At 41.1% G+C, this 23,501-nt stretch overlaps 2 protein-coding genes and 1 long non-coding RNA gene across 3 annotated transcripts; 1 reads left to right on the top strand and 2 right to left on the bottom strand.

The window, feature by feature from the left end:
- Positions 1–5,057: 5,057 nt before the first annotated feature.
- On the bottom strand, positions 5,058–6,763 carry LOC142970337 (uncharacterized). The gene is made up of 2 exons (XR_012959268.1): positions 6,388–6,763; positions 5,058–5,319 (listed from the first exon to the last, which is right to left on the bottom strand). It is a non-coding gene; the product is annotated as an uncharacterized LOC142970337 (long non-coding RNA).
- On the top strand, positions 5,862–23,174 carry rtf2 (replication termination factor 2). Its single transcript, XM_076110512.1, has 9 exons — positions 5,862–6,042; positions 6,404–6,498; positions 6,675–6,768; positions 7,222–7,361; positions 7,648–7,726; positions 19,735–19,845; positions 19,965–20,028; positions 21,398–21,469; positions 21,947–23,174. The coding sequence occupies exons 1-9, from the start codon at positions 5,974–5,976 to the stop codon at positions 22,141–22,143; spliced, it is 921 nt and encodes a 306-aa protein (XP_075966627.1). The 5' UTR covers positions 5,862–5,973; the 3' UTR covers positions 22,144–23,174.
- gcnt7 (glucosaminyl (N-acetyl) transferase family member 7) lies at positions 12,898–16,312 on the bottom strand. Its single transcript, XM_076110513.1, has 4 exons — positions 16,077–16,312; positions 15,224–15,965; positions 13,829–13,924; positions 12,898–13,267 (listed from the first exon to the last, which is right to left on the bottom strand). The coding sequence occupies exons 1-4, from the start codon at positions 16,281–16,283 to the stop codon at positions 13,026–13,028; spliced, it is 1,287 nt and encodes a 428-aa protein (XP_075966628.1). The 5' UTR covers positions 16,284–16,312; the 3' UTR covers positions 12,898–13,025.
- Positions 23,175–23,501: the final 327 nt, after the last annotated feature.

The following is a 23,501-nucleotide window of genomic DNA, read 5'->3' as shown; positions in this document are numbered from 1 at the left end:
TCTTTATGGCGCTTTGACAAACTCCCCCGTCAACGGCGGAGGCAGAGCTAGTGATAATAGTCTCTCTATCATCACTTGTTAAAGGTGCAGTGTGTAAGATCTGGCTACATACTCCAAAGAAATAAGGTTCAGCATTTTACATCTTCTTGGTCCATACAATCTAAATTTACTGGCAACTACAAACAGCAGGGCGAGAATATATATGCGAAATTCAGCCAAACTGCGGAAACTCTGAGAGCCGGTCGAAGTAACACTGCTATCTTATATTCCTCACATTTTATTACCTATAGCCTATACTGTGTTTACTGTGCCGCTAACTGGGGCCTGTGCTGTCCGTGCATGTTTTCATTGTTTGTTTATTGGATTCAATCCAAAGAAACGAGAAAACAACTCTTATTTTACTCCATCTTACACAACTTTAACCTGCCTGAAGAAATAAACTAAGCAATGGATTTATCAGGAGAGGATGTTATAAATCTTGAACTCTCATCCCAAACAGGTATCCTATTTTCTGTTTTTCTAAAGAAGTGCCACACACTTAATGAATAAATTGATATTGGATAAGCGTAAGTGTATTCATCTCCAAAAGAAATACAGAAAGACAGTTGCATATGATCTTAATCTTATTGATACATCATAAATTACATTTTTGGGAACTTGCCTTTCACAACCTTGACAGCATGAAGATTGATTTTCATTTAATTGACCTCTAAATGTCAGCTGGGCTCGGCTCCAGGGAGGGGAATGGAAGGATGGATTGTGTTGTACATGTCAAACGGTGATTTTGATTCTGGTATAAATCTTTCATGTTTCTGTCTCAAACAGCAGCAGTTTCTTTCAAACATTATTTTGGCACTTAAATGGCTCTCAGCCCATATAGACTATTAACCAACAGCTCCCATAGACAAGCACCCAGCACAGGGGCCCAATCTCCTTTGGCTCTGACCGTGGATACTTCTCTCAATTCAACGCTAGACATTTATTGACAGCTTTTAAAAAATATTTACTGCCCCACTTCCTCTCCCAGTGGGCATCCAGCCTGTAATCTCCCTACCCGTTTATTGGATCATTTGTCAAAGCCTCTGGCTTTTCTTCTCTCTCTTTTCTTTTTGTTTTCATCCCCTCCTTTAACTCTCTGGAGGGGGGAGTTTATGCACTATATGTGCATCTGTGCTTGAGAGAGAGAGATGGAGAGAGAGAGAGAGTGAATAAAGGGTGAGACAGAGGGGTCAATGGGCCTTGGAGATTAACTCCTTCCATGCCCTTCCTTTTCCTTTTTAAAACAGAATTTACAGCTGATTAGCCTCCACTGTAAAGACAGGCCCCAGTTCCCAGAAGGAACGCTGCTAAACATTTATGCAAGGCCAGACGTAAAGACCCTTATTAAAAACATGTGTTCTTCCAAAGACCCCTCAGGGAGACATCTATAGAGGGGACTGAATAAAAAACGTTGCCGCCTGAAGGCTCATTTTCAGCACATCATTGAAGAATTCTGAGTTGTCCTGAACTCGACACATGGATGTGCCGACAATGACACATCCTAAATTTTTAAGAGCATAAGAACAGTAGTTTTCAGACAACGTGACAGAGAAAAGAAGCTCAAAAAAGGAATAGGTATACTAGAAGAACTCAGGCACATAACCCTCCGTGAAACCACGTGTCATTTTTACACCACAGTTTTTGTACGTATTAAATGAACAAGATATAACGGGTCATTTTCGTGAGCTTTAGAGGTGCGGGAAGGTGGATTTTGTTACCTTCCGACAGACCCAGGCTAGCTCTTTACTTCATTTTTCCATCTCTACCCAAAGCTAAGCTAAGCTAAGCAGCTGGTGGTAATATTTACCAGACAAAACATTACAGTGCTATCGACCCCCTCATCTAACTCTCGGCAAGAAAGTGACTGCTATTTTCCAAACTGTCAAACTATTGCTTTAAAGACTAAGTACTCTCTGAATTTAAACCATGAAGTCAGGTGAACACACTCAAAATAACAACTCCACTCCAAATTGATTCTTGGTTAGCATTCAAAGTTAGCACTGAGCTCATCATGGCACAGCGGTACACAGAATCACCCACAGTTTCCCCTCATGTCTGTGTAATGTGAGCGTGTGTGTGTGTGGGAAGGGGAGAGTGAGAGAGGGCATGAGACGGTGAGAGTAAGAATTAAAAAAACAACAAAAAAGTGAGAGCGAGTTCCATTATTGCAGAAGACGTGTATGGTGAGGCGGCAGCTGCACGTGGACACCCAGAATCTTGCCGTTGCTGCCAGGCCTCGGCTGCTACGTGTGCTTAGTCTTCACCACGTGCCCACAGAGTACACATGACAGCCACAGGTATGTCCCCATCACCCCGGGCCACACCAATCACAGCCAGGACGCTGTCAGAACCTTTCGGGTATCCCGTTAAGCTAATGAGATGTGACTGCGTCTGTGCTGCCAGCGCACATGCAATTGTTCCATTCATATAGCCTCCACTGATGTATGGAGACTGTCCTACCCCAGTCACAGACACCCAGGAGGGACCAGGATCACGTGTGTGTGTTTCATAAAGTTGTCTGCTTATACACTGTGTGAATATATACATATAGTTTGTATCTGAGCCATATGTGTGTGCATGTATCCATATAGCTGTTCAGAACTGGTTTACCACAATGGAAAAGATAATCATGAACTGGATAATGGTAAAAATGCGTCCAGGTGGACTGTGTGTGTGTGTGTGTGTGTGTGTGTGTGTGTGTGTGTGCTGGTGTATAGGTCTGTGTCTCAGCTTGGCTGGGATCATAAAAGGTCCCAGTGCTTCATGAAGTTGGTGGTAAATAGAATGTTGAGATGTACACTTGAGTAGCAGCCAAATGGATTAAAACTGTCAAACAGCAGGCGGCTGCAACGAGGGAAAATGGTCCGCAATAGTCTACTGGAAGAATCACGGCAACATTTGCCGTGTTTTCGTTCAACAGTGATACCCTGGAAGCTGAGAGATACAGACAAAGCCTGATGACTTTGCCGCTGACTCATCTAAAGTGCTTCCAAATCCAATCGGAATCACCTATACTAAATCATAATCCTCTAGATTTGGAATTTTATCGATACAATGTTATAATCAGAGAGAAAAAAAAACTTCAAACGCCCCCTGTTTATCACTCACTGACAGATTGGGTGTGTTACAGTACAAGCTATCAACAATCTGTATCAGTTCAGCTCTAGTGGGTTAATCACACTCGTACTGCTTGACCAAGAGGATAGAAAAATTAGTTATGGGCAATGTTTCCAACTGGCATAATTTCAGCTCTGTGAGTTTCAACATAAACAGAAAAGGGAATGAGAAAATAATTGTGGTCGACTGGTGTGTGGTAACCCGTTTGCAGTCTTCATGTTGGATGTGGGGTGCTTTTTCCAGGGTTTTGGATTTCTCATTATATGTTAGGTATGAGCTTGCATATGGCTTGATACATGGTGTTAGAGCTGACTGAGTGCAGCGGTGTTCCCTATTCATCTTAAAATCACAAATAAAATATTCTTTCATATAGAAGTCGTTTTATTGAGTGGAAATGTTGTGGCAACGACAGAATTTGCAGCTAAATTCTAATACTTGCACACGGCATGGTGCCACTTCATCCACTGTATTGTATTGTTACAGGAAATTGCTGCTCAAATGTCAGGATTTGCCGCTTTTTCCTGTTTTATACATATCATTATTAATTAATTATCTTTGGGTTTTGGACTGCTAGTCAGAAAATAACAGCAAATTTAAAGTTTTTTTAAAAGTTTTTCCTCTAGTACACACTAAAAAAGAGCCCTAGATTGCCTCACAGCATGGCCTTAGTTGATCAAATATAATTGAGTAAATATGCCTCTACCCATAATTTCCTTCCAGCTCAGCTTCGCAGTTTGGTTTTTCTCCTTCAGAGGACTTTAGCCCCATTGGCTGGGGGGGATATAAGGGTCCAGCTCTATCAACTAGGGCCAATGTAAACAAAGCAATTCCTTCCCAATTAGAAACGCTAAATGCATTGGACTCGGTGCACAACCAGGGCTGGTCGTTGCAATTAATGCAGCCTTGGTCTCCACTGGCTGCCTCGGATGGCTGGGATGGTTAAGATGTATACAGTTTCAGTTCATGGCCAGTCCGTTGAAGTCTGATTGGGCAGGTTGGACTCATCATGGAAGTATAAACATGAGGTTGGATGGGCGCTTGGTGGTTGGGGTTTTCTTTGGGTCAGCCGTGCTGGGTAGCACCACAGCAGGCCAGGAAGATATGTGTGGTAGGGAGGTCAATCAAAGGGTGAGATATAAGGAAGTGAAAGCTGCATTTCAGCTGTGCAAACTCAGATTTAACTGTAAAACGGGAGAGGATAGACATCAGAACAGTTGAGATCTACTAGGCACTGGCAGTGACGCATTCTACCTTTGGATTGCAGTCACTTCAACTGTGAAATGAGTCTGACACCGGTTAGGTCGCTATATTTTTGCTACATGCCTACTGCATTTTTTAAGGTTGAATTATTGAACTTCCAACTGTATTTTAACACATCAGGTTCATATTCATTGGATGTACAGTCCTTGAACATAGATTTATAGCGGTGTTCATAGCTGATTTAGAACTTTAAAATGTAAAGCACAGGAACAAAATACAACAATGTGTCACTTTTTTTTTTACCAAGAGTCAATTCACTTTCCTCTCAAGAGATCTTTGTCATATGTTTTGTGATTAGGTGCATCAGGTACGAGCCGGCATGAATACACAAAACTATAATAAATGACGGAACTCTGCAGTTTGAAAACAGCAGAACATGCAGGACAAGGATAGAAGACCATTGTTCTAGTCTCCTTTTGTCCAGTGGCCATTGTGCATTGTGTTCCTTAGGTGTTGGCTTGCACTATCAGCCTGGGGCTCTCCACTCTCTCAACAGATAGTTTGCTAACAGAGCTTTTACTCCATTGCCTCTAATGAAAATCCATACTAAACATTTAGCTCTGTGTGAGAAAGGGGGGAAATTCAATAAGACACATAACACAATTTATAGATTACAGGAAGAACCAATCGAACAAACAGGCTAAATGGAGAAATGTTTTTATGTTGATATTTGTTAATTTTGCTACATTTTGGCAACCACAGTAGCAGCTGCCTGTGTGTGGTGAGCGTGAAGAGGTTGAAATCTATTTTCCCAGGCAAAATGAAGTCCAATGCTGTGTTTTTATTCAGTTTTCTTCTCCACACAGATGATCAGTCATGCCGCCAGAGATGTCTCCACTGAGGTATTCCCCAAACTAATGGTCGCTCTTGGACAGCGCCATCGATAGTAAACTAATCTGCAGCCTGCAAGGCACAGGAAACAGATCTAATTAGCACTCATTGAACTATCTTCCAAGGAAACTTTCATCTTTAGACCACTCTGACAACAGGCCTGAAAGGCAGACTAATGTCACTTACTAGTACTGGGTTTAATGGCTGACTGAAAACGTCTAATAGATGGATGGGCAGTAAACCGGTGAAGTAATCTGGGTGAAATAGTTTTTTCATATTTACATGCATGGCTACAATAGCGTAGAAAAACTAAGAAAATCACTAAAGAAAAGGTTATTATTAGTAATCAGTTACTTAGTAAGTACATGGCAATATTTCCCCATCCTTATGTTAAATCATTTGTATTTTTTCTATTTATTTAAAATGTTTACTTGCTTCGCATTCCTCTCGCAGCTCCCATTTGGACTGCTTGCTGTACAGAAACTAATAAACTGAAATGTGAGGTGATGCTTCCACACTGTGGCTGATCCTACAAAATACAGCTGAAGAGTTCATTCCGCCACTAGAGGGCGACATCAAATTGGCCGCACATCCCGCGAGCTTTGCAAATCTCTCGTTGTTTGTTTACAACCCGATAACTTCCTGTCTGTCGGTAGCTTTGTACACAGTAAGCTAGCCGAAGCTGTTTGCGTGATTCAATCTCAACTTTACAAGTCAGCCTTCAAGATGGGATGTGACGGTGGCACGATTCCTAAAAGACACGAGTTGGTGAAAGGCCCCAAAAAAGTTGAGAAGGTGTGTTACGCTTATTTATTCTTCCTTTTCAAAGTCACAACGGTTAGCATTGTTGTCGTTAGCTGCCAGTAGTTATTTATTAGCGTATGGCTATTTGCATCGATACTAAGAAATGATGAAGTGGTAGATTCACTTATTTTAGATATGTTGTTTACTTATAAGGACATATTAGCTAGCTGTGTATGCTGTCGGCGTTATGCTGCGTTAGCTTACAAGAAGGCTGGCGAACTACTCGACAGCTAGCTAGCTAACGTTAGCTTTTCAAAAACAACGGGTAACGTTACACTCGTGTCTTTAGGTTTGACTACGATGAACGTTATTTGTGTATGGCGTGATCTTACATACCTGTCCATGTCTCCAGGTGGATAAAAATGCCGAGTTGTCTGCCAAATGGAAATACTGTGCTTTGACCCAGGAGAAACTCAGACGCCCCATTGTTGCCTGTGATCTGGGAAGGTGAGAGTTGGCTGTTTTGTTTGATGGACAAACACAAGAGCACATATTGTGTTTGTGTCACAAACTAATGAGCCTGACATGACCAGTTAGCATTGTCCATCTATTTACCCATATTTGAAATACCTGCTTATTCCAGCACACTATGTCCTAAAAGTCTGGTCCGTGTTATGTTTCAGGCTCTACAACAAAGATTCTATCATTGAATATCTTTTGGATAAGACTGCTGAGAGACCCAATGCTGAGGCCGTAGTCCACATCCGTGGGATCAAGGTATGTAGACACTGACGTTTTCTACTCTCAAAGTGTGTGTGTGTGTGTGTGTGTGTGTGTGTGTGTGTGTGTGCGTGTGCGTGTACGTGTACACACTTCTGGGCTGGGCGAAAAGGAGAAAATACACCTAAATTATATTGAGTACCTCTCAGTATTTTGCAGCGATATTGTAGGGTTGACCATAGGTGCGATCACAATATATTTACAAAATGCAAGTTTTGATAAATAATCAGTAATGCTGATACAGTGACTAAGTGGGTAAAGACAAATAACAGAACAGCTAGAACAGTCTAGTAAGTAAATCAGGAAAAGACAACACTTATATTATGACATCTAAAATCTAAGATGATATATAGTCTCTTATTACAATATTGATATATTGCCCAGCCCTATGCTCTTGTATTGATTTCATATGTAATGTTTTACCTGTAAATCCATCCACTCCCTTTACAGGATATAAAGGAACTGAACTTGACTGATAACCCCGAGTGGAAGGGGGAGAGATGCAATACCAAAGGAGACGTATATGAAGACATGCACGGCGGCATGTTCATTTGCCCTGTTGTTGGGTTGGAGATAAATGGCAAGCACAGGTAACAAAACAACAAGCAACGGGTCCAAAACTTAAGAATAATAAAAAGGCGGGTGCTCTCCTGCTCCATGTATCGAGTATAATCAAAAGATTCTAGTTTTGTGTTGATCACATCGTGCTATAAAAGTCAATATATGTTGGTTCGCTGTTCTCATCACCAGTATTAACTTTCATCCAAACGTTTAGATCAAACAATGTTAGAAGAATGCACCGCACATGCTTTTATTGACAATTGACTTTGTGCAGGAAATGGCATGTATTATATACCTCGATGTTTTCTTTTTCAGGTTCTGTTACCTGCAGACCTGTGGCTGTGTCTTTTCTGACAGGGCACTGAAGGAGGTCAAGACAGAAATCTGCCACAAGGTGAGCAATATTTAATCTGTTTTTCCCCCGGTCTGTCTACTAAAACGTTCGTCAATGAACCAATGGTCTGCAAACTAGTTTAATAGATTTTTAATCTTTCCTTTCCATAAACCTCTCCATCAGTGACCTCTCAATGTTTGGCAGTGCTTCTGCTCCTGCGGTTCTGTCCCTGCTAATGCTTGGTAAATAAGCAGCATTGTTATCAATGTAGATAAAACATTAGCAGTCTGGCATTGACGTGGTCCCAGATGCAAAATCTGTTGCTTGGATAAATAAGAGTGTGTGTTAATAATCAAAAGTGTAATGGTTTACAGCTCCCATGGGAGGTTTGGAAATCTCAAAACATTGTACACTAGTTGAATAAATTGTGTCAGCCAGCTCATCAGAAAATCTGTGTAGCGTGGAAGAAAAAAACACTATTTAAGGTATTTAGAAGACTACTAATACTCAAAGTTATATATTTAAAAAAAAAAGAAGGTACAGTACAAATGACTGTCCCTTTGTAGTGCAATAGGAAGCCGGCAGCCTACTCCAATTCGACCCCATTGTGATGTGTGATTGTCTTTGGCAGATGTTTGGTTACCTACCTAAAATGGAAGGAGTCTCCGTATGAATGTCTTTATTTCTGTCCTTCGATTTTCTCAGCAATCATTCAGCCGATCACCTTCACACTTGGTGGGTGTATTGATGAGGACCAAAGGAAGTGTGGTGTTGAGTGCGAGCTCCTAAGCACTGTGGGACATATTTATTATTAGTGCGTTATGAGTGTATTGAGAGGGGACACCGATTAACTCACACCTCTGACCGCTGGATACAGCTCGCTCTCTGTTGTTCGCTACAATATTTTATGTTGGCATTTTTTCTGTCATAATTGTTAGAAAGGTAAACTATTGTCACAGGCCCAGCTGTCCTCAGGACATCACTTATTTTTCACTCTTTTTCACCCAAGAGTCTTTAAGCATCTTTAGGGTTCACTGTTCATCTTTTTAGGAGTAAGTACTTTTCACTTTCCTCAGCCTTTGCTGGAACTTGTGTTTTGTGCTGATTAGAAAATGTTTGTTTTCTAACACGCTAAAGAGAGACGGTGAACATTAAACCTGCTCGATATTTGCATGTTAGCACTGTCAATGTGGGCATGTTAGCATGCCGATGTTAACATTTACCTCAAAGCACAGCCTCACAGAGTTGTTCATGGCTATGGACTCTTGGGGCCTATGGTCTAAAAATGATGGCGCATGTGCATTGTGGGCGTGTCCAACTCCTCTTTTGGTAAACGGCGCCTGCACCTGGCTCATTGCTATTTCAATGGACAACTCTGAAAATTGGAGAAGTAGGTTTACTGCAGTGGAAGTATTGTTTTTGAAAGACCAACGAATATGGTGAGAAGCAGAATGTTTTTTGTTTTTTTTTAGATAAAAACGTGAATTTTGGAGAAGATGACGTCATTTTTTAATACAGTTATATTTTTAGACTTTCCGCTCTGGAGTTATGGGAAATGTTTGGATCCCATGAGTTTGAAAGAATTCTACGCAGCCACCACTGGATTCTAATTTAAAAATAGAACAATACTGATGTTAGTGGAGCCTGATGTTTATTTCAACATTTGGAATGAAGCTGTGAAGCTTCCAACTATTTGGTACGACCCTAGACTTCATACTCTGTTTACAATTTAGTAGTGCACTTTGTTTACTATCTGACGCTTTCCATTGACGCGTGGTGCTGAATTAATGTTGCCGTGGCATATTGTGAAGGGAGGGAGGAGACCGGTATGGTCCGCCCCTCCCTCTCCTCTGTGGCATCATTTGTTTTAAAAAGGAAAGAAGGGAGATTTTTTTTACATCGTCTTTATTTGTTAGTTGTTGTGGAATATTTCTTATGACTAGTCGGGAGAAGAAAGTGAAGGTTTTCTAAACAATATAAAGTAAAACAGAGTTTTGATGAACGATCAAGGTTTGTAAAGTCAATTTATTTGCTTGCAAGCAAAGAGAACAGTCTCACAGACACATTGCAGTGATCTGTATGAGTGCTCTACCCAACAGTCAGAATGCATGGACATTTATGCTCAGACAGCTTCCTGTTATCTGCTTAGCTAACAAGAATACACAAAGAACACAATAAAAGGCAGGTCATCCTTCGAGCCTTAGTATACTTCATTTAAGACAGTCAGGAAGATGCTTTATCTCTGTCTTACGAAGAAGAAACAAACAGTGCACAATGATAACAGATAACAAGACACCTGGATACTAAACTAATTAAAGTCATCTACTGAAACTACAGTTTGGTGTCTGCTCTTTTAGGACTTACATTCTTTAAACCTTCACATGAGACTATGACATATTTTCCCATCATAATGTGCTCAAAAGGGCGTGTCGGAGGCGGATGTGCAGCCTGGCTAGACACTGCCACGGGCCTGCCTACATTGTGAGTAGAGCAGGTTACACATGCAGAACAGAATTTTTGTGCATATGCTGTGAATCCCTTTGTGAACCATGTCTCATTTAATGCACTCAACATTCCCCCTTTTGACACGTGGTCTAACCCATGTGTCAACTTAGCATAATGGCTGAAATAATGCTTAGGCAGACATGGTTTAGCATCAGGCCCTGACCACAGTCCATCAGTGTATGTGCAACCTGAAGCTGACCACAGCCTACGTTCTTCCGGAGTGGCAAGAAGTGGGGACAGGAAGTCGAGCAGCATGTCGCACATGCATTTCCTGTTGAAATGACGTCAGTGTGTCCTGTATGAGCAGCACATTTGCAAACAGCAAAAAAACAGCAAACAGCAAAAAAAAAAAATTGCTGTTGGCAACAAAATGGCCTCTAACAGTTCAGCAATGAGAGTTTGATGCAAAACAGGTTTACCATCAGACTTAAGGAACTTTCTGTGTTTCCACAGACTTCCAAAATCGTGGATGACGCCGAATGCATAACGAGAGTCAGTGTGAACTGTAACAGTTTTACCTTCAGCAAGTTTACATGCTTCGGTGAGCGCGATGAGCTCAGCTGCCTGGGCTGAGAGGTGACATGGCAGAGAACCTGAACACAGCACTTCTGAGTCCGAAACAACAGCAAAACCCACAAGATTAGTACCAGTATGATCGCGAGAGGCAGATCCATCCACATACATTACCATGTCGCTATTGGGCAGCGGAGTGTCCATCAAGTCAGGGCGAGGAGTGCACTGAGCTTGGAGCTCAGCTAAACAGTTGTGCTCCTCTCTGTCACCAGGAATAGGAAGTAATGATGCAGGGTTAAGATTAGTACAGCGTTTGACCGTTACGTTTGGCATGTCTAAGAGACATGTGTGATAACGCAAATATCGCGCTGCAGAAAGGTGAGACGATTTCTGTTCGAGGAGAATCAAAGACACCGAATGAGGAACGAGCAAAGTTAATGGAGCGTATCCTACTATGTCACGTGAGGCAGCGAGTGCCTTTTCAGCCGCGGCCACTGCACGCAAACATTGTGGCAAGCCTGCCGCCACAGGATCGAGTTTTGCGGAGAAATACGCAACTGGTCGTAGTTTATCACCATGTGATTGTAGCAACACAGAGGTCATGCAGCCCTGTCTTTCATCTACAGTCTGAGTGAACGGTTTGTTCGGATCTGGCAACCCAAGAGTTGGAGGTGTTTGCAAAGCACATTTCATTTGTGTGAAAGCCGAATGGCCTTCTTTTGTCCAAATTATTTTGTCATGTGCTGTGAGATTTTTACCGTGAATCAAACTTGATAATGGCTGCTCCATTTGTGAGTAATTAGGTATGAACGACCGACAGTATGAACACATGCCTAAAAATGACATCATCTGTTTTTAGTATAACATTTGTGTTGTATTAAATGCTAATCGCGGTTAGCATTTCTCCATTGGCGGTAATGTTAAAATTAGCTTAGAAGCTAGCTAGTCGGACATGATGTTCAGAGCTACTAGTGAGAACAGACATCAACAACACGGAGGAAACGAGTGAGAGACGTGTGTTGACCACATTGATGGACCCATAATCTAGTAAATGTTTATGTGTAAGTGTTGATGTTAAAGTAAATTTGGAGAGAGAGAGAGAGAGAGAGAGAGAGAGAGACCCGCAGCTCTGTAACTACGTCTGAAAAATAAAACTTCTAAAACTTTCCACGAACTGTGTCTGTTTGAGTTTATAGAGGGAGATTTTAGAGGAAGATCTTAAGTATCAAATACAACCTTTCATTATTAAAGACTACTTTATTACTCTGTCGTATTTCTTTTTTTTAAAACTAAGCAAGCAATCCACTTCCTGTTTACACCGTCACGCGCATGCCCACTGTACGTTAATGGTCACGTGCTGTCCGCCTTCGAAGGCTGCCGTGTTAATCTCGATCAACTCGAGAATGATGCTGAAACTCCCGTGTGGACGGAGATCGTTTCTATTTGACAAATCTGCATCCAAGGAGAAACGGAGTAGTGTGGACAGGGCCTTAGTATACTTCATTTAAGACAGTCAGGAAGATGCTTTATCTCCTGTTTGCAAATCCCTTTGTTCACAGTCTGCCTTACAATAAACAGTTTAAACTCACAACAGATGCTTCCTTTGAAGCCACTGTGACATCGTTAAAATGACCATTGCAGAGACAGAATAGACATTCTTTACCCTCACTCATCATATCTGCATGCAAAGGTTTACGCCTTTACAACTTCAGATAACGCGTCACAAAGGAAGTCAAAAGTATTTCAAACAGAGGATCTCTGTTACCCAAGGCCTCTCTGTCTTACGAAGAAGAAACAAACAGTGCACAATGATAACAGATAACAAGACACCTGGATACTAAACTAATTAAAGTCATCTACTGAAACTACAGTTTGGTGTCTGCTCTTTTAGGACTTACATTCTTTAAACCTTCACATGAGACTATGACATATTTTCCCATTACATAGTATACACCTGCTACACATTAATTAAATAAAAAAACTGCTTTTTTTTAAACTGGAACACACATTAAATTTAACAACATCAAATATTTAATTTAATTAAACAATATGAAATTCATATTCAGTTGTTAAATTCCTTGTGTAGTGCAGTTGTCTCAAATAGTATCTGTTATATACTCGTATATTTTAAATAGAACTCGTACTTTTGCTGTACTGTGAAGTTATTTTAGTCACACTGTCTTCTGATTATCAGGACAGCCATTGGAGTTTCATACATGGACAAATATGTGCGTGACCGGTAGCCTTGTCACAGAGGAAGGGGATCGTTCGTCCTCCTGACGTTCTCGGTTCAGTTTTTTTTTCCTGCCCACATTTTTGGCATTCACAGCCAACAACGATTTCATGCTCCAGCGGTGCTGTTGAAGTAGCTGCGGCTTGAGTTGCTCTGTGTGGCCAGAAGCCACGATGGCTCTATGGAAACAGTCGCCTGGTTCAACACCTTGGTCCTGTGCCACTGTTCCAGGCAGTCCAGGGCCTCAGGAAAGGTGTCCCGCTCAAACTTATTGGCAAACATGCTGTTCCTGTTGATGATCCACGGCAGGTCTTCCACGCCATAGATACAGATGTCTCGTACGTAATGCCCTGGAACACGACAACAACAATATTGGTCTTTACTTATATATTAGATAGAAGGTCTGAGTTTGTTTTACCGCACATTGTTACATAAAAACCCTATTTTTTTTTTTTTGAATCTTTAACCTGTAAAAGGTCATTCAAAACAGACAACCTACTGAAGAGCACGTCACATCAGATAAACCCTCGTATCTGTCCTTTTTATCATCTTTTGTTCTGTAAATCTTGTGTTGCCTTTGCAAGTAACTGGTCCTGTAATCCTGTCTGGAGCCAAACATAAAACAAAGAGTAAAGAGCAGACAATGTTTTTGTCGTAAGAGAGTAAGCGGTAGGTTAATGTGAAGGAAAAGTTATTAATCAGTACACGTTTATATGTGTCGTAGTGGGTTTGGCTGAAAAAGGACTAATGTCATTTCTTTGTAAATTAGATTACCGATTCACATAGTATCAATAATTCACTATACACACAAGACGAGTAGAATTTAAGCTAGACCACAGATGAGCCCTGTGGTACAGGGATTAATCAACCAAGTAGTACCTCATTATTACACATGCAGCTCTGTACTGTACCTTTGCAGCCACTGTGTGTCGTTCCCTCTTGATCCCTCCACTTGATGGACCGGACGTCTCCTTCCCAACCTCCATCTAGATGGCTGCCTGGAGCTTCTTCAAACACACAACCAGACAAGACTAATTCTAGTTATTTGACTTGATTGAACTTTTAGTTTACTTTAATTTACTTTCCTCTTTCAAACTGTCACATCCACCGTGTGGGAGATTGTCCCCGATGCTTTGTGGGGGAAGCGACTGCGTGCTCTTTATCGGAGGTGGGGAAGTGAATTTTCCTTCATAAGCCTTTTCTTTTTGTAAAACTTAAATGAGCTGTTTGAAAACACTTTCTCGAGCATAAACGTCCTCTTTGTGAAGCTCGTGCATGTACGCTTTTCAGTACGGCTTCCTCTTCACCTCATTCACATGTCTAGTTAACTTTCCTACCTCAGTGCACAATAGCAGTGCACAATCGCTTCCCTAAGCTCATCTATGGGAAGCATCCAAACAGGCCTAGTATTTACTCATCACTTATAAACACAGCCCTGTGAACAATAATCCTGAATCCTGAACAGAGAAATTACAAAGAGTTTCAGGTATTGCTAATGTCTTGATGAAATGATCAATATTGATATCAGTCTGTGAGGGTTCAGTGCAAAACAGTGCAGACATTAAGACTAGGCTTTTTCCTAAGATAAAGTCTGCTACCTCAGGACAGATATGTTGCCAAAAGATTACAGATTATTCCACTTCATTTCTTAAAAAGGGGAAATAAGCCCACTGCATTTCAACCGCACCCTTCAGTCAGTTTCTTGGTAAAGAGCAATGGCAGTATTTCTTGAGAATTGATATGCTTGTGTGTTGAATGATTTGAACCGTAGTTTCAAATTCGATTTGTCTCGATCATTTACTCGAGTGTGGAAAAAACGCCCACACTACCAAAGGTGCATATACGTAGGATATCAGAGGGGAACTCCTGATAAATGTTTCTTGATCATAAGCTCATAAGCTGTACTTTTTTCCTTTGTGCCGTATGTGTGGGATGAAAATAAAGGATCTGCGGTACTTCAAGAACACATAAGTGCCGTCTGTGCAAGTTGTTAGTAACGCGTAAAAACGCTTTAATTTTACTCGACAAAGGGGATTAACTCGGGTGTTGTCCCTTACCATCATATTGCATTAGTTCACACCGCTCATGCAAATTTTAAATGTTGACATAAAAGCCCAGTCAATGAGTCTGTGTAAAACGTTTAGGAACCAAATGTGCTGTTTGACCTTGTTGCATTGATTGTTTCTGTACCGCACAACTCATTGTGTTTAAACATGATAATCACACAAGTTAATAATTAATAGTTCTTTTCTAGGATCTGCGCTGCATAACTTCGGCCCCCCGTGCACCCGTTTGAAACTGTTTACCTTTGATGTGACTGAGGGTCACCCAGTAGTGCTCGTCTGGACTGAACGTGTCTTTGGACCACTCCAGGAGGTCCCGGGCTATTGGGCTTTTCAGAACAAAGTCTACGAAATCCCTCGTGAGAGCATAGTACGCCGTTCCAAAATAAACTTGCAGATTGTGTGGAGGTGGACCCTTCTTCAGTCCCAGCCCTGTCAGAGCTACATGTGAGCCCATTATCTCCCTGTGCCGGAGCTGTGTCCTGTGCCCCATGGACACCGGCTGCTTGACCCCGGGCGTCATGTTTCTGTCCCGCCACTCTTTGCTCTGCATGTACCGCACCAGCTCCAGGTTGCTCTTGACGGGGAAATCCTGTCCACACAGATTCAGCACCTTCCTCCAGCCTATCTTGGACTGTGCTAGATCCTTCATGCAGTGAAAATCTGCTTGCAGGCGGGAAAAGCCACCGTACGTCACCGTCTCGCTGTGGCTGGATAGGAAGGTATTTTTAAAGCAGCCGACTAGCTTCAGTACAGCCGCCTTGTACTCCGATGACGCCTTGTTGTCCACATGGATGCAGTAGACATTTTGTGGATTGTAAATGGCCCGCAACAGGCGCACAAACAGCTCCAGCTCCTTGTGAACGGTCACAATGAAAGCTAAAGGGTAGTCCTCCTCCTCCCGACTCAGAGGTCTCGTGATGAAGTGTAGGTCTCCGATCAATTTGGAACACCGTATGCGACTATTCAGAATATAGCTTTCCACCTATAGACAAAAAGAAAAAATGTATTAACACTACACCTATCATCAAAACATAGTTACCCATGTAACATTTGTGATTCTCACTTCAGTTTAACTTGTATTATATCCACTTACCTGGCAGTCACGGCGGTACCACTCCACGCCTTCCTCCGTGCCGGGCAGTAAAGCTTTACATTCAGTGGAGAAGGGCCTGCAGCTTGAAGGCTCTAGCAGCTTGGGCTCTGTCGGCATCCTGGCCCTCATGTAAATAACTGAACAGATAATGATACTCATCCCCAGGCACAACAGGAAGCTGCATTTTGTCCCCTCAAGCTGGTACATAATAGCCCTGCGTCACCGTATCCAAACAGCACCACCACAGATACAACTCCTGCGACAAAAGACATCCACGTTGGTAATTCGCAGTTAGGGTCTTGAACTCCTGAGGGATATGAAATGGGGTTAAATATGTAGGTCAGCGCTAATTGACGGAGCAAGTTTTTAGATCAAGAAATGTAGTTTAGTGTACAGAATTTGGTCTTTTAGTGACAAATCTAATTCTTGGCTTTCTTTTCACTTTCTGTCTTCTCTTTCCTTTCGTCTTTAAATTTAAAAAAATGACAAATGTATATATTAATAATATTGTTATCCTTATGACTATGATCACAATCATTAGTATTATCATATAACTTCTCTCTCATTGGCTTCTAATTTGAAAAAGCATGAAGTAAATGTGCCAAATAATAAATATTGTTTTTTTTTTACTTTCACCAGTCTACAAAATATACAGTACTAAAATAAACCTATTTAAATACACTCATGGCAGTTTTTGATATGAATATGTCTATCGCTGTAAGGAAGATGCATCTACACTAGTGCTGGAATGATAGTAGTTTAATAATCAATCATCTGTCAATTATCACGTAAAAATAATAGGCAATATCTGGCTATAGTTTGCTTTCTTTTGTTTCTTATTATAAATAAAATACATTTTGCAAATGTAAAAAAAATGAGTATGAGTAATTGAGAATGGCTGTGATTTGTTATTTCATAGATTGAACCAATTGATTTATATTCATTTTCATTCACTGAAAAACAATTGACAAATGAATGTTCTCAATGATGAAAGTGATTACAGCTTTTATTGAAACACGATATAGAGACTGAGTGACGGAGCTTTGGCGGATCATTTGAAATCTGTACAAACAGGAATACCTCAGGAACGTCATGTGCAAGGTACAACAGATAGCGACAAGTAAATGAACAACATTTTGTGAGATATGAGGAAAGGTTTCAGACCGACGGGACAGAGAGTTGAGAGAAGAGCAGTACCGTGGTAATACGTGTGATACCCGGCAGTCTGTCTGTCACGTAAAACACAACACTCACAAGGAACCCTCTGAACCGTCCTAGCTGACGAGTAGTATTTGATACAGAGGCACAAAGAGCCTGCCACCTGGGAATAACTAATTAGTATTATTATATGTCACAGTCTATTTTTGACTAAAATCTTAATGCAAGGCATTCTCAGAGACTGTTGCCATCCAGCTAAACTCCCAAAACCGTCTCAAAACTTCACATACGTCTGTCTTTCATTCTACAAGTTAGCCGCACTTTGCTCTTTGGAGAGAATGTCTCTGAGGACTATTCCGAATCCCATGTCGGTGAGGTGTCCTCACTTGAGTCCTGCTGTTCCTGGAAAACAACACCAAAGATACAGATTTCCATAGGGGGGGGGGGGGTGTCATGGAAATATGCACGTTTCTAATCTTCCGTCAAGATGCCACCAACATCCACCCCCATTCACACCTTCCTTCACTGAGACCAACCCGGCATGTAATGAGACAAAACGTGTAGCTTGATTGCTCTCAATGTTTGTACATGGGGGGTATTTCTCTTCGTTTTTTTTTCGTTTTTTTTGCTCAGTCAAAAATCTTAAGATCTGTTGTTTATAAGATAATAATCATTTAACATTTCCAACATTTGTTTTTAGATCATATCTCTATTTTATGTTTATGTTTGCTGTCTGAATCAAACATCTAAAGCTTTTATATCAATGCAACACATACAAACACACACACACACACACACACACACACACGCAGGCAGATACAGAATGCCAAAGACGGGGCAAGGTGAGCCTTTTACCTTCAAGGCAGTTCAGTCTGTAGTCCGAATGGTGAAGAACAAAACGTTACACATCAGCGCCTCGTCGGATCATCGTTACCTGGACAGCTACTCCGAGCTTGCTACTACAAACCGCCCAGAGTCCCGTGGAGATCAGAAGCCATTTGCACCATTGGCAGCAGCAGCAGCAGCAGCAGCAGCAGCAGCAGCAGTAGTAGTAGTAGTATTTCTGTCCTATGTTTGGCCTAAACTTAGTTGACGCAGGATTGTTTTGTACGGAGAGTCTGAGATTGTGCTCTCTGAGCTTGGGACCCTGATAGAGTGAGACAGTTTTTTTTTTCCCCCTCTTGTTGTATTCATTGCTGATTAAGTCGCTCCCCCCACATCCCCACGAGACGAGGTCTGTCCCTGCCTGGTTACCAGCAGCAGCGCACAGCTCTCTCTCTCTCTCTCTCTCTCTCTCTCTCTCTCTCTCTCTCTCTCTCTCTCTCTCTCTCTCTCTCTCTCTCTCTCTCTCTCTCTCTCTCTCTCTCTCTCTCTCTCTCTCTCTCTCTCTCTCTCTCTCTCTCTCTCTCTCTCTCTCTCTCTCTCTCTTTTTCCACTCCCCCACCCCCCCTTACAGTTTCCTGCTCACTGGTGTGTTGCATCTTTCTTTTTTGTCCTCTTGCTTTGCATAATTTTTTTCTCTCCCTCTCAAATGGACTTTCATCCCAGTTCCTCTGCCCAGTACACACACGTTGAATCATCCACAGCGTCTCTCTGTCTTGTTCCCCTTCTTGTTCGTCGCCTGTCAAGTAGCTCGTTCAGTGCTGAAGCGGGGTCCTGATTGACACCTTGTTCGCTGAGATTATCCCTCTTGTGTTGAACAGAGCAACATTAATTGTGATTTGCACCCAGCCGGATAAACAAAACATTGCTTTGCAAGTCAAAGTAGGACTACATCTCCTTATCTGGAGTTTGTGGACTTTTCACCGAGTCATTACTTGTTTTTACAGAGGTTTGCACATTTGAATGTCCTGATGTATCCGGGTGATGTGTTTTTTTAGAAATCGGGTTAACCTCAGAGAAATGCATCTTTAAACTAGCCTCACACCTAAATATATATTAGTTAAATGTGTCTCGGTGAAAGACACTTTAAAAGGTTTCCCCAACCCTTTGTAACTTATGGCCCATTTCTGATTGTTAAAACATTTAAAAACACACTAAATAAGTAAAAAAAAAAAAAAACATGACATAAAAGGATAAGAAATACACTAAAATAATAAAATATGTCTTGGCAATAATGACCAAAATAAATGATGTAATGTATTCAGGTTCTTATTTTTTCACCACACGCTTTTCATCACTAGACACTAGAAAACGTTTTGAGATATGAATTTGTTGTGATGCGTTTAACTTGATTATTTGACACTAAGATATAGCAACAACTCTGAGCAGGGAAGGGCGATACACCACCATGATATTGTCTCAGTGTACATCATGATACAACAAATACATGCATAAACATACTGTGTGTAAAAGGGTCAAATGGATGTTCATTACAATCAGCCTTGCTCCACCGCTCGCTGCTCCTTCTTCTGACGCTGGCGTTTGTATTTGTTAGAATATATTTATTTCAGACTGTCGGTCCGTGTCTCTTAACTGAGCGTTCATGTTTTTGTTTTAGTGTGGCGAAACGTTTAAAATTGAGGACGTTGTTGTGCTCAACGGCACTAAGGAGGAGGTGGAGAAGCTGAGGAAGAGGATGGAAGAGGGGCGGGCCAAAGCCAAAACTAAGGTGAGTTTGTTTTTTAAACAGAATTGCTGATCTAACAGGAAGATGTGTGAGAGAGAGAGAAAACTGATTCATCCAATCATAAATGCTTGTCTTCTTATAATAATCAACTTCATTTTTAGAAATCAAAGAAGAGCAAAGCAAGCAGAGCAGCTGAAACAGTGGCCGCACCGTTGGAATCAAAAGGTTTGTTGAAGCCTGTTTGAGGCATCATCCATCTTCTTCAAACAAATCTGTTTTTACATAAACAAAACCAAGCAGCTAAAAGAAAAACTTGACTTCCTAATTTGAATAATGTATTGAATTTGCTGTTTTGAGTTAGCTGGGTTATTCAAACATTAAACTCTCAGGAAATCCCATTACATAGCGATGTGTTAAACGTTTCGATGGAGAAATAGGATACTGTGTTAGAATAACGCTGTAGAGTGTGACACCACCATCTGAACCACTTGAGTCTGTAGATATTGGAGCTGACTTTAGACTTTGCTGTGAGACGTGGATGACGTATATAACTTCCCCTAAGCCAGTAGATGAGAGTCTAATAGTCTACATTACATATTTCATTACAGTTCATGTTTTCTTTCATAAACGTGTTTTCATTTGTTATGTTGTTAGGAGATGTTTGCTTTGTTTCACTGGTGTCACCGACAGAGAGCAGACTTTCTGTTTGTGTTCTTTGTTGTCACAAAGAGTCCTCGAAGAAACAACTGATCATAAAGCATTATCAGTAGGCTGTTATTAGTCTGCAAATCATTGCATGTTATGAAGAATGACTAACAGGTAGAGACAGGACAAAAAGGAGGCGTCTCCAACAGTAATGATTCACGGCTTATTACTGTCTGAGCGTTAACGGTCTTCATGAAATGACCGGGTACAATTTTAAAAGATCGTTTCCTGAACTGGTTTCATGATCTTTTCACCGGTCTTTATTTGATTGTTTGGTCCGCTCACGGGTTTGATTGACTGCTTTCACACCAGCCCCAAACGAACCGTACTAACCGGGCAAGTGGATTTTTTTTTTTTTTAACAGTAAATTACTTCTATCCCAAATTTATTTTCATTCCGAGTCTCGTGAAAATGAAAGAAATGCAAACCCTATAAAAGGTGATGTTTGGAACAGGTACAGTGGTTTTACAGTTAGGCTCTGTGTTTATTGGATCAGAGTGTTCTGTTTCCTCGGAGAGCATTGGTTTGGTTTCCTGTTTAGTTCTCCAGAACAGCACCGGGTTCCTGCCTCACAAGTGAACAGGAAGTTTGCTTGAAAAACACTTGCGGTTTATATGTTTTACTCAAATCAAAAGGTTTTGTTGGAACAATTTAAAAAAATTTTAAAAAAAAGTGCAGCTTTTCTCTTCCTGCTTGTGTGTTCACAACATGCAAAGTGTATCATGAATTCAACTTGAATGAGAAAGCTTTTCTGCAACGTTTTTATACCTTACATATCATTCATATATAGGTATACACATTTTCTGAAATCCTAGCTAGTTAATACTTCAAACATTGAATGAAGTTCCCCGTCTTCATCAAACTGTCTGACTCTTGTTTCTTCCCACAGAAGACGCACAAGCTCCACAAGTGGATCTAACGGAGAACTCTCAAGAAAATGGTGGCGAAAGCAGCCAGTCAGGTAGCGAAGCACACGTTTCTTTGATGAATACAGACAAACAAAGATTTACTGCAGACTTCAAAGTGCACAGTTCGAAATCAAGATCATATCTTTGATTGTGGGATTTCCTCCATCCATGAGTGGCGTCGATTAGCTAACCAGTTGGACACACACACACACACACACACACACACACACACACACACACAGGGACTGACATGTACTGACAGGGACTGACATTACTGTAAGGAATCTCCCCCACATTCAAAGTTGATCTGTTCAGTGAATTCATACTACTCCAGTGATATCATTTGTTTACTACAGAACAAAATGAACATCAATTATAAAACTGTATCAGAACAGAGAGAAAGCAGGTTTAAATATTAGCAACAATCATATTCCCCTCCTTTTTATGAATTTTCTTTGCCTTGTTTGTCTTTGTTCTTATCTTCATCCTGCTGTTTTGTTTACCCTGTCATTTGCCATTTTACCACCTAGCTGTGGCCGGACCCTCCGGATCCTCCGGCTCCGCTACAGACAGCAAGTCTTCGACGTCTTCCACCACCAAAAGGTCCGTTCAGGAGATGACCGAGAAGTCAGAGGTCTTCAAATCCCTGTTCACCACCCACAGCTCTGCCAAGCGCACTAAAGCTCAGACATCCAACTGGGTCACCCACACCCCGTATCACTTCTAGTAACTATCACAAAGATCACCATTTTTAGATTGCTCCAGAAATCGTGACCCATTAAGGAGCCGTTACTGATGAACCTAGTTCTACATTCCCAGCCCCGACATTACCCTCATGGCCTCTACTAATGTCACCGATGTGCGTACTCCTTCCCAATATGTCTCTTCAGTCCCCAGTAGTTCAGTGTTTACGTGTTGTCAACATTTAGTTAATGGCTCCCCAAGCTGTTCAGCCTCTTTGTTTTGTAACCTTCCTCCCCCATGTATTCCTCAGCATCTCCGTGTTCCCAGTCACAGGTGCTCTGAGAATTGACGCTATAGGGCGACTTTATTACCTCTGTCACTCTGCTGTCTCCTAGTGGACAGAGTGCAGGTTCTTTTTTTTTTTTTTTTTTAGGGATTTCTTCATCAGAGAAAAAGTGGCATCAGATCATAGGCTTGATTCCACTATTCAGTTAAAGAGAGATAAAGAGAAGTCAAAGCTCTACAGCGGGTCAGACTTTTATTCTTTACTTGAGTCATTTTTTTTTTATTATGAGCTTGGCCACACTTTGTTTAATATGTAACGCAGAGCACAGGACATTCAAGTAATATGTATTCATCACATTGGGTTTTTGTTTTCTTGAAACGTTGGTTAAATTAAGACCGTTTCAAGCATCTTGCTTATTTATTGAAGCTTTTGATACTCGTAGATCAACGAAATAGTGCACGCAGCAGAAAAACCACAAACATACGCAGCTGTTGTGTAACAGTGATCTTCTTTGTTCTTGAGTGTCACACGCTTCAATATTACTGCTTCTGACTGTTTTTCATAAGGAAGATGTTTGACATGAAAAATATCTAAATATGTTATGTTAGCTTCCAGTTTAATAGCAAAATATAGTGAATGATCACATTTTCTACACACTCTTCTTCAGACATTTTTTTTTTTTTTCAAAATGTGTTCTTCCTGTTTTCAATTGGACAGTTGTTTATTTTTTCCTTTATTTGCATGTAACAAGCAAATGCCAAAAATAAATTCATATTCAGTCCTGTTGAGTTTTGTTTGCTCGCTGTGTATTTTTTTCAGCCTGTATTACAAGTAAGACGCACACGTTTGCCCAGAATATAAAGCTTTGTTTCACAATATTCTACGTGCAACGAAGAGCATTAATTATCTTTAATGACGGATGCGACAATTCCCTTCTGTGCCCTTCAAGGCAAAATTCACACCCAAAAACAAGTTATAAGTACTGGCACTTACATGTGTTTACGAGGTGTGAAAATGGCAACTGTTGTGAAGCTCATTGTTCACGTTGTTGATCGGGACCACCAGTTGGCAACATCTCACTCCGTATGAATATTACTAAAACAGACATCTGTTGC

The sequence above is a fragment of the Anarhichas minor genome, unplaced genomic scaffold (genome assembly GCF_050575085.1).
Source record: "Anarhichas minor isolate MPS153535 unplaced genomic scaffold, ASM5057508v1 ptg000043l, whole genome shotgun sequence".
In the NCBI taxonomy this organism is placed as follows: domain Eukaryota; kingdom Metazoa; phylum Chordata; class Actinopteri; order Perciformes; family Anarhichadidae; genus Anarhichas; species Anarhichas minor.
The sequence above is the reverse complement of the archived record's forward strand: the minus strand, read 5'-3'. Positions and strand labels throughout refer to the sequence as shown.

Excerpts from the sequence above, each read along its gene's own strand:
- rtf2 (XM_076110512.1), top strand. The coding sequence starts at position 5,974 with ATGGGATGTGACGGTGGCACGATTCCTAAAAGACACGAGTTGGTGAAA. Across the intron at positions 7,362-7,647 it reads GAGATAAATGGCAAGCACAG|GTTCTGTTACCTGCAGACCT; the intron begins GTAACAAAACAA and ends TTTCTTTTTCAG. Across the intron at positions 19,846-19,964 it reads GGGCCAAAGCCAAAACTAAG|AAATCAAAGAAGAGCAAAGC; the intron begins GTGAGTTTGTTT and ends CTTCATTTTTAG.
- gcnt7 (XM_076110513.1), bottom strand. The coding sequence starts at position 16,283 with ATGTACCAGCTTGAGGGGACAAAATGCAGCTTCCTGTTGTGCCTGGGG. Across the intron at positions 13,925-15,223 it reads GACCCTCAGTCACATCAAAG|AAGCTCCAGGCAGCCATCTA; the intron begins GTAAACAGTTTC and ends GTGTGTTTGAAG. Across the intron at positions 13,268-13,828 it reads GACACACAGTGGCTGCAAAG|GGCATTACGTACGAGACATC; the intron begins GTACAGTACAGA and ends GTCGTGTTCCAG.